This window comes from Lepidochelys olivacea (assembly GCF_965140295.1).
Source record: "Lepidochelys olivacea isolate rLepOli2 genome assembly, chromosome: 1".
Lineage (NCBI taxonomy): Eukaryota > Metazoa > Chordata > Testudines > Cheloniidae > Lepidochelys > Lepidochelys olivacea.
In genome coordinates, this window is record NC_140411.1 from 133,164,918 (window position 1) to 133,182,540 (window position 17,623).

Here is a 17,623-nt window from a genome sequence, read left to right on the forward strand (position 1 = left end):
TACTGTGTATTTATATGTTGTGTCTTTCATCACAAAGGACCCCAACAAATTAGACAAATGTAACTAGCTAAATATACAGACTGTGTTGCTAAAGGGATATTTATCAGAGCTGAGCAAATTATTTACATTGAATAATGTAAAAATAAATTCAGTCTACTTTTGGAAAGAGGCAGACTGTAATTTCCTTTAATTTATTCCGTATTCAAAATTACTCAAGTCATTTGTTGTGTGTGTACCTTACTCTATAGATAGATGACAAATAGTTTGCTTCAAGTATTCCATATTTGAAAGGTGTTGATTCCATTATTTGAAAGGTGTTGATTGGTTGTGATTAGCCACATAAGTGATGTGGTTTGGTTTTTGTTCCCTTATTAGGGGTTTGATCCTACAAGATTCTGAGCACTTTGGCCCTGATTCAATAAAGCACTTAAGTATGTGAGCAGTCCTGTTGACTTCAATAGTTAAGCATGTGCTTAAGTGGATCATGGCCAAAATGCTTGGCCTCTGGCAGGATCACGTCATGGAGGAGTATGCATCTTATTAACAGGAGAAGGGCTTGAACATGTCTCTAGGGCTTTGAGTCTCTTAGAAAGAGGTAGAAGATAAACAGGATGAGGGAAGTTAAACAATTTCCTTTCTGGATCATGCAGACCTATGCCAAGGCATTATTTCTACACAAATTAGATGACTGCAAGATTTATTGACTGGCTAAAGTTTTTAAATTTAACTGCACATCACAAAATTACATTCACACCAAGCTGGTGAAGTCTTAGTTGAAAGGGGCTTGTCTAAAGACTTCTCTAGCTTATTTAACTGTCTCTGTGGCAAGTGCTATAGCAAGAGATTTGGGGAGCTGCATACATATGCTGCGATGAGCAGTATTCCACCATCCTATATAGAATGTACTATTTTCACAGGGCTGATGGTAATATGATGATCTGCCCAGCATCAAGAGCAACACAGTGTTATGCTGCCCTTGGAGCAGCCTAGGAGGGTGATTCTGAATCTCCAAGTCATAGACTCTCTTCTTGACTTTCTGCCACTTGAGGGAGGGAGAAAACTGTGCCAGGTCCATTCCCTCACAGTATACAACCCTTAGTAAGCCAAGGCAGCTACATTGCTGAGTGGGCTGGAGGGAGTAGAGCCAAGGTTCTTCTCACTGCCCAACCCCTCCTGCACAGGGAGGAGGCATAGTGGCACCGTGGAACCTGCTTCCACACCCACATCACTACCCATGATATCAGTAGCTGGTGCATAGGCGAAAGGAGACATCTTTTACCTTTGTGACACCATGGTAGCTGGGCCATGCTTCAGCCCTGGGTGAATACTGAAACATGCAAGCTTAAAATTTACTTTTCATGAGCATTTTATAAGTAAAACTCAACTGCTGTAATGCGCCTGGAAAGCAAATGTAAAGAAGAGGCATGAACATGGATAAAGTTCAAGTAAATACATGTGATTTTATGTATTTATTTATTCATTTATGTTGTTCCTCTTATCTACTTTTCTCTCTACTGCTAAAAGCAGCTAAATCTATGGTGACCCACACAGTCGCAACTACTTGACAGAACATAGAAATGCTATAAAATGGCTTAAGAAAGAGAGTGAAGAAACTGAAGACAGGCAGAATGTGATTACTGGTATCTAATCTGGAATTTGACTACTGTCCTACTAAAGTTTACAACACTCTTCTTGCAAAAAGTGCTGTGGGTTTTTTAGAGACTGCAAGCAAACAGGCCTTTTTATGTCTCCTGTGAAATGGTGTATTTTGCAAACATTATAAACTCTATTCCAAAGCTAGGGAACTGAAACTCAGAGGGAAAAATGAATCTATTCACTGGCTGAATTCTCAATGGCATTTCCGGTAATATTCAGGACATCCCCCTGTGGAACATATCTCAGGATGAGATCCTAATCTTAATATTCAAGTAACAAAAACTCTTTTCCTTTAGGTGTGTCCTATACTGTCCTAATGGTTTAGTGTGTGTGTGGGGGGGGGGAGAGGGGGAGAGCCCCATAAAAGTCCTTTACATTCCTGCAAAAATTTTGCTGCTCCTCTCCTCTTTTTTCACCTCCTATGTAGTCCTAGGTATGTTTTCTCCTGCAATTGCATTTACATGACAGTTTATCTGTTTGTTCCTTTACCCATCCAATGGCATAAGAAGAAAAGATTCCAAAATGCCAAGCAGTGGATTTTATTGTTACGTAGTTATGGTTCTCATGACAGCTCTGAAAAAAACACTCCACCTTTAATGATCACTTATTCATACAGCACAATTAAAATAAACACCAAAAGAACCCTTGGCTGGCATTTAAACTTCATTCAAATAAACAGTTCTTTCAAAAGGTAATCTATAGTTTCCTGCTCTAATATGGAATATTAGTGTTTGTGTTTAAATTGTTAAGAATTTGGTTCTGAACTCTCTGCCATTTAAAACACTCTCTCTCTCACACATATCATTTGGATAATAAAATGGTAATTCCCTTCAAAGAATGACATTAATGGAAAGTGTGTAATTTAAAGATGGGCCCAAGCTACAATGTGTATATCCACATCTGGACACATACTGCACTGATGATTAACAGTATTTGTATTCAGGAATTTGGTGTGAGCCCGGTAGAGTACACAAAACAATATATTTTACTGAGAGTTCTGTTTGCCAGCAATGTCCACAGGCACCCCACATTTTTAAAGGGAAATTTTGCCGATTGTAGAAACTATAATGCCACACTTTTCCATGTCTGGTACCATATGAAGCTAAGATTCAGGCTAACTACTCAGGGCCAAATTTTCAAAGGTATTTAGGTGCCTAAAGATACAGATGGATACTTTTGAAAATCTCACTAGGCACATAACTCTCATTGCTTAGGTGCTTTTGAAAATCCCACTAGGGAACTATCTGTATTTTTAAGTGCCTAAACACCTTTGAAAATCTGCCCTTTAGTCAAGGTGGTTAGTTAACTGCTACTGATAGGCCAAGTCTCCAAATGAGTGAGATGTTAATATCTTCATATGTGTCTTAACAGTGATTAGAAGAATTCACTTTATAGAGAGACCTGATCATGGTTAACTAGACAAGAATGAATCTGAAAAAGTGAAAAATGTAAACTGTATAAACAGATGTTACTGCGGCAAAAGAAAGATGATGTTTTTGGAAACATACCCATCTTTCTTGAACAGTAGAAAAAACTAACTAATTTGGGCAAACAGTTTGTTTAATGGTTAGCCAATACATAGGTTTTTTTTTTAATTCCTTGTTAAAATGAGTCTTCTCTGGAAATTTCCCAGCTAATGTTACATTGCATGTCTTGTCAGCAATCTTATAAAATTCCACAGTATGGTAAGCACACCCTGGACTACACTCATGGCATGTTTTGTTTTGTTTTTAATTTGCCCTCTGTTTTCTATTTGATCTTTTAATGTAAACTTGAAAGAAATTGTGCTGTTCAAACTTCTACTCAAAACAAATTATATTCTTGAAGTTGGTAGCAATAGAGATCCTTGGAAATATGTAAAAGAAATCAACAGGACTACTACACTCGGGAGCATAGGTGCCAACTCCATGGGTTTTCCAAGGCTGGAGCACCCATGGAAAAGAAATAGTGGGTGCTCAGCACCCACCAGCCACTGCTGTTTGCCACCCCTGCTTATCAGCTGATAGGAGGCAGTGCTGTTGCCAAACAGCTGTTTGGCAGCTTAGGGAGGGGCTTGAGGGAGGGTGGAGGAAGGCCTCCGGGAGGGGGCAGAGTGGGGTCGTGAAAAGGCGGAGTGAGGGTGGGGTCTTGGAGAAATGGGCAGAACAGGGGCAGGAAGAGGCAGCATGAAGGCGGGGCTTTAGGGAATGGGCAGAATGGGGACGGGGCCTCGGGGTGGAACGGGGGGTGGAGCACCCCCAGGGAAAAGGAAAAGTTGGTGCTCAGGAGTGAAGTTAAATATGGGCAAAGGGTTGAAGGATTGACGCCTATGGTCTTTCACAACTACTTATAGTTTGGGGTGAGGTTCAGTCTCATGGAGGACTGGAGAAGAGTCATTATACAAGGAAGCCACAGTTGAAACAGACATGCACAGAGCATCTATATCCATGCTGAATATGCAGGCAGGGATGAGAGGTGTGCTATGTAGGTATGGACGAGAGGTTTGGGATTGAATCATGGGCAAGGGGCACTGTTTCCATGTAGGGGGTATCGAAATCTGAAGACACTATTCCAGCCCACTGTGGCCATGAAGAGATTTTGCTGCAGTCCTGGGGACTGTCTGTTTGGTGGGTGTATTGCATTCAGTGTTTCCCACCTGGGAAGCATGAATTTCACCATTATTGTTCATCTCATCCATCAATTACACATCCAACTTATATACTATATGTTTTACTATTAATTCTCTTATATGTTATTGTTTCATGGCTTTCACCAGGTGGATCTTAAGTTTTGCCAGCACTTAAAGTTTAGGGATAGGCACCCAGAATTTAAGCATATAGGAAATAAATACTTTAAGTGTTGTTTAGCTTATAAAAGTATAACCAATATAACCAGAGTTGGCTGAATGCTCCCCTTTCCTTCCTCCGAATGGAGGGCAGCAAAAGGCCAGCGAGGGGAGGGTCGCTGTGCGAGTGCCGCATATGCCTCATATACCCACACTCAAAGAAGTCCCTCAACACCAGTAACATACAGGAGGGGCTCTGCACTTGTTCTGGAACTATGCAACACCAATGCCCACCCAGAGCTAGGCAGAAGCTGCTCAATGATGAATACCCCTCTGGCCCAGGTTGTTTAAATGCCCTAGCAATTTCCCACTGAGATTAATGCTGGTAAATGAGCATTGATTTCCCCATCATCACATTAGCTCCTCCTGGAAAAGGTAGGATTGCTCAGCAGTGATGAGGAAGCCAAAAGCACCATGTAAGCCAATTGGGAAACAAATTATTCAATGTGGACGGGAAATTTCTACACAGCTGGTCTCAGTGATCCCTGTAGTTGGGGCAACCCCCCCTTTCCCCCCGTTTAGTGGTGCTGGAGGTTCCTCACACAGACACACACACACACTTATTCCATAGGATCACTGTCCCCATGCTCTCATAGGGATGATGTGAGGGAAATGTGCTGCCCTAAACTTTGCTGTTATTTCACAGGGATATTTTCCTGTTGGAGGGAAGTATCTGGACCAATGTGATACTTTAAAGTGAAACTGTGTAATTGTTTGAGGAAATATAATAAAGTATCATGATAAATTAGTAAATAGCCATGTACTCAAACACTGATCTCCCTCCTGTATTAATTCTTACTAACTGAAATAATTCCTCGATGCATGGGCAACACTGCTGATTTCTCCACACTAACAAATGTATTGTCCAGTGGGTCAGATCCGGCAATCCTTACTCACTTTGCATAGTCCCATTAATTTAATGGAACTGCTTGCATATAGAAGGGTTGCAGGACTGGACCCAATGCCTGGTAGAGATCATTCTGGGAAGCATTCACATTATTTTTAACCCTACAGGATGAAAATGACCTGTTACAAACAAACCGTCTAAGCAAACAGTCACTTCATTTATCTTCCTGCACTAAGAAAGAGCTAGTTTTGTTTTCCAGTGATCTGGTTATAAAATCTTTTGTGGCAGCTTTCTATCTGCTTTGCCTTGCCCTGTGTTTTATTCTTCCCTGTAATTTAATTGATTATTCCTGTTCAGTTGATTTATCAGACAGTGCAGGAGAGATTTTTTGCCCCTCCCTGCTTCAATCCCTCTTAAGACATGCTTTGCTTTGCATTTCTGGTAAGAAAGCAAAGAATCAAATCTGAAGCCAAGTACAAATATTTTTTAAACATCTATACTTTCAAGCAAAAGTAAGAGGTAAAAAATTAAACACTAAGTGGAAACACTGATGAACTCAATAAAATGATGTTTAATATGGGGCAAATGCTATAGTCATGACTCAGGCAGAATACTAATAGAATGGGAGTTTGCCTAAGTAAAAATAGCTGTATTATCCCTAAATAAGAGTCACTAAAACATCAATTGTGTTGCAGCAATGGGTTTAGGACACAGTACTGCGACATTTTGCATTGGAAGGAAATCATTGCACTAAATTACAGTATGTTATTCTCACTGATGAGAATTACTGCAGTAAGCGATGAGACTTATGAAGTACATCTATAGCAGGGGTTCTCCAACTGGGGCTCATGACCCTTCAGGGGGTCACAAGGTGGTTACATGGGGGTTGGGAGCTGTCAACTCCCTGCCCCCATTAAATTAAATTACCCCCCCGACACACACCATTTTTAATGTATAAGGGGAGGGTCACACTCAGAGCCTTGCTGTGTGAAAGGGGTCACAAATACAAAAAGTTTGAAAATCACTGATCTATAGAGAATAAAGTTCCTCTTTTTTGATTCCATGGGAGTTATTCCCATTAACACACATCCTGAAGTGCATGTATAATTGCCATCATAAAACGGCATTCAGCCTGAATATTATTGCAAAAAGTGATCTATTTTAACACAGAAGGACAGATCCTACATTGCTTGCATGCCCCAAGTTCAGTGATATTAATGGAACATTCAGAATGAGGCCCATAAAGAGGAGAAGATCGAGTCCAGAGAAGTCAATCTGGCCTTCCAACCTCTGGCATTCACTGGCATGCATATATGTATATATATATATATATGTATATATATATACACACACACACACACATATATATATAATTAGATGCTCTGAATCATAAATAGAAATATGTACTGGAGGGTGTAGTAAAGCCATCAATAAATGTGTTGTAAAATAATATATTATCCCCTACACTTCCTGGAATGGACAGAACAGAAGTCAAGTTATGGAAGGAGGCTGTCTAGTCTTCATTGCATCTTTCCTCTCTTCCCTTGGCCCACAAAGACTCTTTTGAAAGTGCCACAGAGGGATATAGGTTTTCTGTGTGGGGTTATGGTGGGCTAGTTTGGGGCTGCAGGGACAGCTGCAACAACATCACCAGAAAGTTAGAGGGTCTCTGCGTCGACGGCCTGTGCCTCCAGGAAACCACAGGACTAGTGTTGAAAACCCCTGCCGTTCATAAAAACAATTTTCTCAACACCAGCACTCCCATCTAGCACTTCCCCCCGTGGGAACAACAACAACAACAACAAATCCAAAATTCAAAGACAAAACAAAAAGACCTGAAACAAACAAATCAACAAAAAAAAAACAATCCTAAGAAAGGAGAAGAGCCAGAGACACTATAAAAACCACTAGGGACTCTACTGTTGCTAAGCTATTTCACATAGGAAATATTCAGATACTATAGTCATGGGCAGCAGTAGCAATTCTTAGATAGATCGATCCATGGTTGAAGAATAAACCTGGTTTCCAGACAGAAATCCAAGGAAACTTCACAAGTCCAAAGCTGTGGTTGCCCCGCATCTACACATCAGTAACCTGCCCCGCAGAATGGTCTAGCTCATTGTAACCACGTATACAAAAACAATTTCTTAACGATGATTAATATACTGCATGAACAACATTTCATTGTTTTAAGTTTTATTGAGAGAAGATTTAATGTAATTATTTATTTAAAATAAAAGGGTTTCTTACAGATAAAAATAGTCTTTATACCAATATTTTACTTCAGTTTAACTGTCTTCCAATTCAAAGGATCCACAAAGCACCCTATATAGTAGGCACTTCATCCATCATTAAAACACAATCATCACAAACATAAAACACATTAAACACAATCATCTCTGATTTGGAGCATGAGAGCTGTTTAATATAGGTCACTGCAACACTTCACAACTTCATGATAATAAGTGAAGAAGAATACCACAGCCACTTGCACCTGCAGCGGTAAATTTCTTCTCTTATTTGTTATCTGGCCAAGACATCAGTACTAAGATCAAAATTCTTGTTAAAGTCATGAGACCTCTATTTTTACTGAATTTGTTATGCTCCTTGAATAAATTAAAATGTTAGATTTAGAATATTTAAAAAAAAAAAACATGCACCCAAAAACAATACAGAGTTTTGAGGGGGAGTAGAAAACTTCTGATCTATACTTACTTTAACGTTTCATTCCACCGTGTGTTCCATTTCATGTCTTTTAGGGATAGACATGAGCATGATTTCTACAACTCTTTTCATTGTTATTTGTATTAAAGTAGCAGAGGCCATTCAGGAGTAAGGCACTATCATAGTGGGTAACTGCAAAACAAGATCGAATCCCTGCCCCCAAAGAACTTTCAGTTTAATTTTAAAAACAAGGAGTGATTATAATCATCAGAGTGAGGACAACAGTAACAGTGATAAGCTGTAGGTGTGCTGTGGGTGAAATAGGTCATTTAAAGCCATTATTTATTTATTTTAAATACTAAGATATAAATTCATAGGCATCCCTGACAGACAAGATGCTAGAATCTGCTGTGGTGAAGAAGAGGGAGCCATGATCACACTCACAGGTCAGGAAGATGATTTTAACCATCGCATTTTGAATTAATCTGAATGGGGGGCAAGGTGGATATTGTACAGCCAAAGAAGAGTAGGTTGACATGATCAAGTCAGGAGATGATGAACAGTTTAATTGTGGGCATAGAGTGGAACAGCCAGATCTTTTAAATGTCGTGCAGAAATAAGCACCAAGATTTGAAAGTGCCTGGATGTGAGGAGCTAAGATAAGGGTAATTTCAATGATGAATTGAAGAATCTTCAGGGTTCCTAAAAATCACTTGCAAAAGTCAAGAGGAAAAGGGATCATTCCTTTGGTAGGATGTGACTTCAGACCTGGTATTTATTTTAATGTATTTTTATGTGGACATTAATTTGATATGCACATTTATAGATAGCTACAAGGCAAAACCACTATCATTGTTAGCATATATTCAAGTAACTGCACGTGGGGATATTGATCATCGTACTAAACCAGAGGTGGGCAAACTATGGCCCTCGAGCTCCTGCTGGGGAGCAGGGTTAAGGGCTTGCCCCACTCCGGTGCTCCAGCCGGGGAGCAGGGTCGGGGGCTGGCCCCCCCCCAGTGCATACTGTGACTCCGAACAGCTCCTGGAAGCAGCGTCATATCCCACCTCTGGCTCCTACATGTAGGGGCAGCCAGGGGGCTCCACACGTTGCCCCCGCCCCAAGTTCTGCCTCCAGACTCCTGTGGACTGGGCAGCACGCAGAGCCACCTGGCCGCACCTCCATGTAGGAGCTGGAGTGGGGACATGCTGCTGCTTCTGGGAACTGCTTGAGGTAAGTGCCATCCGGAGCCTGCACCCCAACCCCCTGCCCAAGTCCAGAGCCCCCTCCTGTGCTCCAACCCGCTGCCCCAGCCCAGAGCCCCCTCCCGCCCTGAACTCCTCATTTCTGGCCCCACCCCAGAGCCCTCACCATCAGCCGGAGCACTCACCCCCTCCCACACCCCAACCTCCAATTTTGTGAGCATTCATGGCCCGCCATACAATTTCCATACCCAGAGGTGACCCTCGGGCCAAAAGGTTTGCCTACCCCTGTACTAAACTGATACACTGTGTAACAATCCCTACTTGATTCTGGAAGGCAGTGAAAGCTAAGCCCTTTTTGGCTTCCAAAGCTAATTAGACACTTACATTTTATGGCATTTGTCTTTTAGGAAAGATGAAAACATAAAAGAAGTTGTTAGGCGCTATATTTACTGAGAAGCAGGGGATCATAAAACACATGAAGCCAGTAAAGATTTTTCCTGCTATCAGAATGTATTGCTCACCCACATTTACTCCAGTGCATATGCTGGCAGATATTATGTTGAATCCTGGTGCATGACCTCTGTTGACAATCAGCACAGTCCCAAACTTAGGTGGAGGCAGGCCAGAAAATGGGCATATGCAGGGCAGCCAGGAAGCCCTATTCTCTCTCCATTTACATTCATTTTCTGGTTTTACTTTCTTATAATCCTGATATTAGGCCCAATCCTACAGAGAGGTCCCACTGGCTTCAATGGGAATGCCACATGCAGATTGAGGCCTTTTGGCCTCACTCAACCAAACCACTATCTACTTCAATGGGAGTTTTGCATAAGGCCAAATTCTACCCCCCGGCAGAAAATCTTACAAAGGGCACTTTAAGGGGGTGTGGAATCCTCTCCGCACCCTCAGGATGTGGAGTACAAGCAGGAGTGCCAGAACCTCGGTAGAATTGGAGGGGGGGAGGGCACAAGGCCCCACCCATCTCTGTGGCCCTTCCCCCTGCTCCTCTTCTCCCCCCCAAGACCCTGCCCCCTGGCCAGGCCGGAAGTCAGAGCCGGGCAGTGGTAAGAGCCACCTGGGGAGTCCTGGACCCTCCACCTGCCCTGGGTGGGGGGCTGGGGTGTCCCTGGCTTGTGTTCCCACCCTCTGGGGCATGCCACGCAGAGCAGGTGGAGGGTCCAGTGCTTCCCACAGCAGCCTGAGCTCCCTGGGCAGCTCTTACCACTGCCCAGATCCAGCTTCCGGCTTGGCCACGGGGCAAGAGGAGGAACAGGGATGGGGCCATGGAGAGGGGCCAGGATTCATGTCGAGGGGGGACTAAGGCCCACCTCCCTCCTCCTCCTCATCACTTTTCTTCTCACAATACATTGCATCCCTGAAACCTGTGCCCTAAAGCCCTTCCTTATATACCACCACATAGCACTGCTCTGGAGATGTGCATTCTCTCTGTGTATCCTTTCACCATCCAGGAAGAATGATCAGCAGTGGTTTCTCTGTATTTGGACTTGCCAAGCAAATAGGATATTTTGGGGGCAGAACTGCTTGATGGGGTTCACTGTAAATATATCAGTGTTAGAGCTTCTCCACCTTTGACATAGATGGGTTCATTGTAGTCCCTGCTTAAAGACAGAACTTTCAACAAACCTTCTGTCTTCTTCCAGTAGACTTTGATCTGAAGGTGATTGTCTTGATAGAAAGGAGCTCCAATTTCAAGACGACGAGCTGGTCTTCTTCTTTGAAAGGGTGGAAGAGGGTCAGCTAGTCCTTTCCGGGTTTTCCCAATTGGAGAGGTCTGTTCTTCTGCAACATACAACACCATCAGGAAATATCTTGGTTTAATACAGTGCAACCTAAACACTGAAGCATTGTGCTAATAGTGTTTGAGAGTCAGAAAATGAAACTGACAGAAACTAACCATTCTTATTTCCTTGCCCAAACTGAGTGAAATAAATGCAAAAAATAAACAAAACATCAAGGATAAAGAAGCAAATTAGTTCTTTAATATTCTTTCAGTTTTAAGAGTATTTTAAATCTATTTTAATGTAAGAGTGTTCCATAGTTCTATATTCCCTTCCTTCAAAGTTCTACTGTATTTATACTTAGATTTAATTTAATTTAATAAAAGTATTTACTACTTAGTCCTGCCATGAGTGCAGAGGATTGGCCTAGATGACCACTAAAGGTCCTTTCCAGTCCTACGATTCTATAATCCTAGGAGCAAGAAATGTTGATATTTGATACCTTTGAGATTCTAATGGGCATTATATGTAGTTGTAGTTTTGTATAACATTTTGGGAGCTATATTTTCAGACAGTAGTTAAATACACACAAACACAGTATACAATACACAAGTACAGTATAGAATATAACCCACAGGGTGTAGGTGCTACGTTAAAATAAATATGCCTTTTTATATTGAAACAGCTTACTAACATACGTCAGTATTTAGGACCAGAATTTAAAAATACCCCAGGCATCTGCAGTTTAAAAACAGTAGTATTGTATCCAAGCTTTGAATCAACACTTTCACTACCTGAAAGTTGCAAATTCGAATTTAGGGGACAATATTTACATCTGATTATGAAACATGATGTATTTAATTAATTACAGTACTTAAATGGAAAGTAAAGATGCGAACAACCAAAAAGCTGCTGAGGAATCAACAATATATTGCAAAGAAAGGAGAGGAGACTCAGGTTTGATTTATTAACTAAACTAATTGGATAAAATGTAAATTTGAAGGTTCTGCCTTATTTACAACTAGTTCTTCCCTTTCGTCTATCCATTCTTGGGAACAATCAGGGGCTTGAATAAGACTATCCCTACATATCTATCACTTCAGAAAGAGGTGTTCATGTTGTATGTTTCACAAGAATGAAGCAGACAAGCAGAGTGGAATGATAAAATAATATGTTCCTGAGCACGGAAAAACCCCTTAGGGTCTGATCCAAAGCCCACTGAAGTCAGTGATAGTCTTTCCATTAACTTCAATTACCTTACTGGGCTTTGGATCAAGTCCTTTGTTTTCTGTAGTTGGTGGAACCAAAAAGATTTTCAAGATTATGAGGCTGTGGTGGGGTATCTGCCCCATACTGCCAGAAGAGGGGTTATAGCAGGTCTGGGAGGCTATACAGGAGGCAGCCAATTAGGCAAGGGCTTGTAGAGACAGCCAATCGGGAGAAGGTTTAGAGAGACAGCCAATCAGGGCCAGGCTGGGCCATATAAGAAGGGCTGCTGAACAGACCAGCTTGAGTCACTCCCTGGAGTTTGAAGAGGGAGGACAGCACCATGGTCAGAGCAGTGCTGGACAGGTCAGGGGAGCATAAGTGAGCTCCTGGCCAACCCCTGCCAGACTGAGGCCCTGATACAAGGGTGGAGAAGGTGCTAGAGCAGTGGGGAAAATGGCCCAGGGGAAAAGATGGTGGGGGTTGGAGGTGTTGCAGAGCGTGACTGCCGCCCGCCCCCCACCTTTGGCCCCAGTTGCCACTGACACAGGTGGATAGACCCTGGACTGCAGCCTGCCACTGAGGCAAGTGGCTGGTCAGAGAACTGCCGGCCCTCCTGGAAGATGGGGGGGGGGGACTGAGTGGGGCACAGCTGGACGGCTGTGTCCAGAAGAGGACACCGCAGTCCTGAGGGTGACATAGGTCCTGACAACAGAAATGACAGCAGCAAGATGCCACTAGATGAAAGCGCACTGGCAAACCAGAGCTAATTGCCAGGATGGCCAACAGGAGGTGCTGTGGTGTTGAGTGATGCGCTCCATTACAGAGGCATGCTCTAATGTGTCATAAATAGGTAAAATTTGGCTTGTCATCCTTGAAAAGTTATTTGCAGTGTTGGTCCGGTGATGTTAGAAAGCCAAGGTGAGTGAGGTAATATCTACTGGACCAACTTCTGTCAGTGAAAGAGACAAGTTTTAGAGCTACAGTGCTGTGTAGCTCAAAAGCTTGTCTCTTTCACCAACAAAAGTTGGACCAGTAAAAGATATTATCTCAGCCACCCTATCTCTCTAAATATCCTTGAAAAGTGTCTCTCTGGCAATGAGCAATTATAATATTTATTTAGCAAAAATACTCTGTAAATTAATGATATCTCCTTTAGAATCAGGCACTAGTGATATACCCTATAATGGGCACAGGCTGAATTTAAGGGAATGAAGCGCCAAATTCCCGCTGAAATTCAGCTCTGCTTTCTTAGTTTCATCGATTCCAAGGCTAGAAAGGACCATTGTGATCATCTAGTCTTACCTGCTGTATAACACAGACCATAGAACTTCTCCAAAATAATTCCTAGAGAATATATTTTAGAAAAAAGCATCCAATCTTGACATTTCATCCAATCTTCATTTACCTCTTCTCAGTGAATTTAGAGTAGAATACTAACAAACAACAGGAAGGGAAAATAATGCTCACAACCAAATTATAGAGGCTTTGAATATCATACAGTGGTGTTTGCTGGATCACTTTACAGTGTGGGAATAAATGGTCTGGAATAGATATTTTTCTGGCATTTTACGTACTGATTACTTTCATACACAACAGCAACTACGATATATAGTGCAAAAATCTCTGGGCTAGATTCTCAGTTGATGCAAATTGATGTAGCTCCACTTAAGTCACGAATGACTAAATAACAGCTAATCATAATATTCATGCAATATTTCACTTTCCATGAATATCCTCACACACACGTGCATGCAAGCTGTTTATGCAACTGTTCATGAAAAAAATGAATAAAGAGTTGTGAATCAAAGTGAATTGAATTGATTTGTGGTCAAAATGAAATCACAGGCTTTAATTTAATTAATGTTCTTGAATATTTGTGTGCAAATCTACTAAGGTCAACATTACTAAAGACAATAACAGAGATTTGAGACCAACCAGAAGTATAGCTCTGTCATGTACTTGGATTTAAAAAACCCTATAAAACCAGTCAAAGCAATAGCCTAAAAATTCACCAAAGTAATATGAAATAGATCATGACTAAAAAGAAATGAGATGAGATCGATAGACTTCACAGAAATATAATCCAGTCTATTTTCTGAAGCTATAGAGGGTAAAAGAGTCCAGGAGAGATTAGACTATCCCAAAGAAACTGTAGAAGAGAATTTAAAGTTAGTTGTGGTGATGAGTGCCGTTGAAGTGAACAGTAACTGATGAAACCACAAAACTCACATATGCAGTTTAGGATAAATGAACCCCTGTTGGTAAAGATTTTGTTAGTCAGTCAAATATGATCATGGGGCCGGACGAGTTGCATCCAAGAGTGCTGAAGGAATTGGCGGCTGTGATTGCAGAGCCACTGGCCATTATCTTTGAAAACTCGTGGCGAACCGGGGAAGTCCCGGATGACTGGAAAAAGGCTAATGTAGTGCCAATCTTTAAAAAAGGGAAGAAGGAAGATCCTGGGAACTACAGGCCAGTCAGCCTCACCTCAGTCCCTGGAAAAATCATGGAGCAGGTCCTCAAAGAATCAATCCTGAAGCACTTGCATGAGAGGAAAGTGATCAGGAACAGCCAGCATGGATTCACCAAGGGAAGGTCATGCCTGACTAATCTAATCGCCTTTTATGATGAGATTACTGGTTCTGTGGATGAAGGGAAAGCAGTGGATGTATTGTTTCTTGACTTTAGCAAAGCTTTTGACACGGTCTCCCACAGTATTTTTGTCAGCAAGTTAAGGAAGTATGGGCTGGATGAATGCACTATAAGGTGGGTAGAAAGCTGGCTAAATTGTCGGGCTCAACGGGTAGTGATCAATGGCTCCATGTCTAGTTGGCAGCCAGTATCAAGTGGAGTGCCCCAAGGGTCGGTCCTGGGGCCGGTTTTATTCAATATCTTCATAAATGATCTGGAGGATGGTGTGGATTGCACTCTCAGCAAATTTGCGGATGATACTAAACTGGGAGGAGTGGTAGATACGCTGGAGGGGAGGGATAGGATACAGAAGGACCTAGACCAATTGGAAGATTGGGCCAAAAGGAATCTGATGAGGTTCAATAAGGATAAGTGCAGGGTCCTGCACTTAGGACAGAAGAACCCAATGCACAGCTACAGACTAGGGACCGAATGGCTAGGCAGCAGTTCTGCGGAAAAGGACCTAGGGGTGACAGTGGACGAGAAGCTGGATATGAGTCAGCAGTGTGCCCTTGTTGCCAAGAAGGCCAATGGCATTTTGGGATGTATAAGTAGGGGCATAGCGAGCAGATCGAGGGACGTGATCGTTCCCCTCTATTCGACATTGGTGAGGCCTCATCTGGAGTACTGTGTCCAGTTTTGGGCCCCACACTTCAAGAAGGATGTGGATAAATTGGAGAGAGTCCAGCGAAGGGCAACAAAAATGATTAGGGGACTGGAACACATGAGTTATGAGGAGAGGCTGAGGGAGCTGGGATTGTTTAGCCTGCAGAAGAGAAGAATGAGGGGGGATTTGATAGCTGCTTTCAACTACCTGAAAGGGGGTTCCAAAGAGGATGGCTCTAGACTGTTCTCAATGGTAGCAGATGACAGAACGAGGAGTAATGGTCTCAAGTTGCAGTGGGGGAGGTTTAGATTGGATATTAGGAAAAACTTTTTCACTAAGAGGGTGGTGAAACACTGGAATGCGTTACCTAGGGAGGTGGTAGAATCTCCTTCCTTAGAGGTTTTTAAGGTCAGGCTTGACAAAGCCCTGGCTGGGATGATTTAACTGGGAATTGGTCCTGCTTTGAGCAGGGGGTTGGACTAGATGACCTTCTGGGGTCCCTTCCAACCCTGATATTCTATGATTCTATGATTCTATGATCTGCATTGGAATCTGAAAGCAGAAAAGTGTCAAAGCATAAAAAAGGAAAGTGAAGCAAACATTCCGCCTTCCCTTCCTCCTCAGCAACACGACCTGTTAGTGAACTCAGCAGTGAGATTGCAGAGGCTCAGTGCAACACGAACTCTAGAAGCATTTTTGGGCGCTGGTGATGTGGCAACAGTGCCCAAAACAGTGAGCCAGATTCTGACGTTAGTGAAACCAGTCTGAATCCAGAAGAGGATCCACTAAACAAAAAGGAGATACTCCAGATTTACACCAATGGAAGAGAGATCACAATCTGCCCAGTGACTGTGCTGAAAACTATCTAACAACATTAAATACTAATTCATAGCATTGATATACCAACTTTCTTCAAAGAACCTCAAAGTTCTTATGAAACATAACTGACTAACAAGATGCCTCTGAAGTAGACAAGTAGATGTTATTATCCCCATTTTATAGATGGGGAAAGAAGTTTCTTGTGCAAAGTCACTCGGTGATCAAGTATCCGAGGACAGGACTTTTAGTCCCTAATCTCAGTTCAATATTCTAACTACTTGATCATGTATCATTGTGTCTATAGTTTACATGGTTAACACTGTTCTATAAAGTTTTTACTTTAATTCAAGCTCACTTGATTAGTTTTATGATCAAAATCTACTTATTATCTGCAACAGATCTGCTAAGTCTTACATAGTTGGGGTTAATTTTAAAAGCATTTTTAACCAGAATTTCACTATGATGATAATGAATTGTGAAATGTGTTTCAATTACACATTGCCAGTCCCATATTTTCTTAGAATCTTGCTCATATCAAATAATGCCACTATGAGCCTTGCTTCAGGGGACAGATAGCACAATAACTCAGAGCATTTGGCTTTTGAAGTTCTGCATTCATGCCTTTGCTATAAGACAAGCAATATTCTGCTTACATTTGAACTACCCAGTTTTGTGATCTGTTACTACAATCTGAATAACAGGTAAAGAGATTTTGCTAACAAATTCTGGGCTGATTCTGTTCCCATGAAAATAAATAGTAAAAGTTCTACTGAATTCAATGGGAGAAAGACTAAGCCCTTAATTTGCTGTGCTTTGCTAACTTCATCCAGAGTTAGCCTAAGCATTTTCATATGTTTCAGTGTTGCCTGTTCTCATGATTTTATGGCAAGTCTCACAATATTTGTTGATTTTCTTTAAAAAGCCTTAGAATCATAATATTGTGTGAGAATCTCTGCTTTCATTTTTTAAAAAAGTAAGGCCCAGATCCTCAAAGGCAGTGATTTCAATGGGAGTTAGGCACCCAAATGCCTTTGAGGATCTGGGTGTAAGTTTCTAACCCTCATGGTTGCGGAGAAAAGCTTAAAAACATGAACTCTAACAGCTCAAAAACCGGAATGGAAAAAAAACAATCCTCCCACCCCCAAATAATTACTATTAATCTCATGATTTTTAAGATAATCTTTAGAGCCTGGCATATACTTTTTGAAAGCTTGGGGCTGGCAGTTCTGGGGCCTGCTGAACAATTTTTCAACCCTTCCCCGTACCCACCCACATACACACACCAAGCACAACTTACTGGTACTCACAGCAATGACACTTATATAACCAGATTTAGCCTGAGGGCTTGAAGAAAGATAGCAA

The 17,623-nt window shown here is 41.8% G+C and overlaps 1 protein-coding gene across 2 annotated transcripts in view; it reads right to left on the reverse strand.

The window, feature by feature from the left end:
• The window catches only part of ANOS1 (anosmin 1), a gene marked incomplete at its 5' end in the record, with an annotated part of 183,478 nt that overhangs the window by 19,895 nt on the left and 145,960 nt on the right, over positions 1-17,623 (reverse strand). The window contains one exon of one of the 2 annotated variants that reach the window (XM_084647311.1): positions 10,841-10,996. In XM_084647311.1, coding sequence (XP_084503437.1) covers positions 10,841-10,996 — 156 coding nt within the window. The remainder of the gene's footprint in view (positions 1-10,840; positions 10,997-17,623) is intronic. The other variant, XM_084647312.1, reaches the window with a different exon arrangement.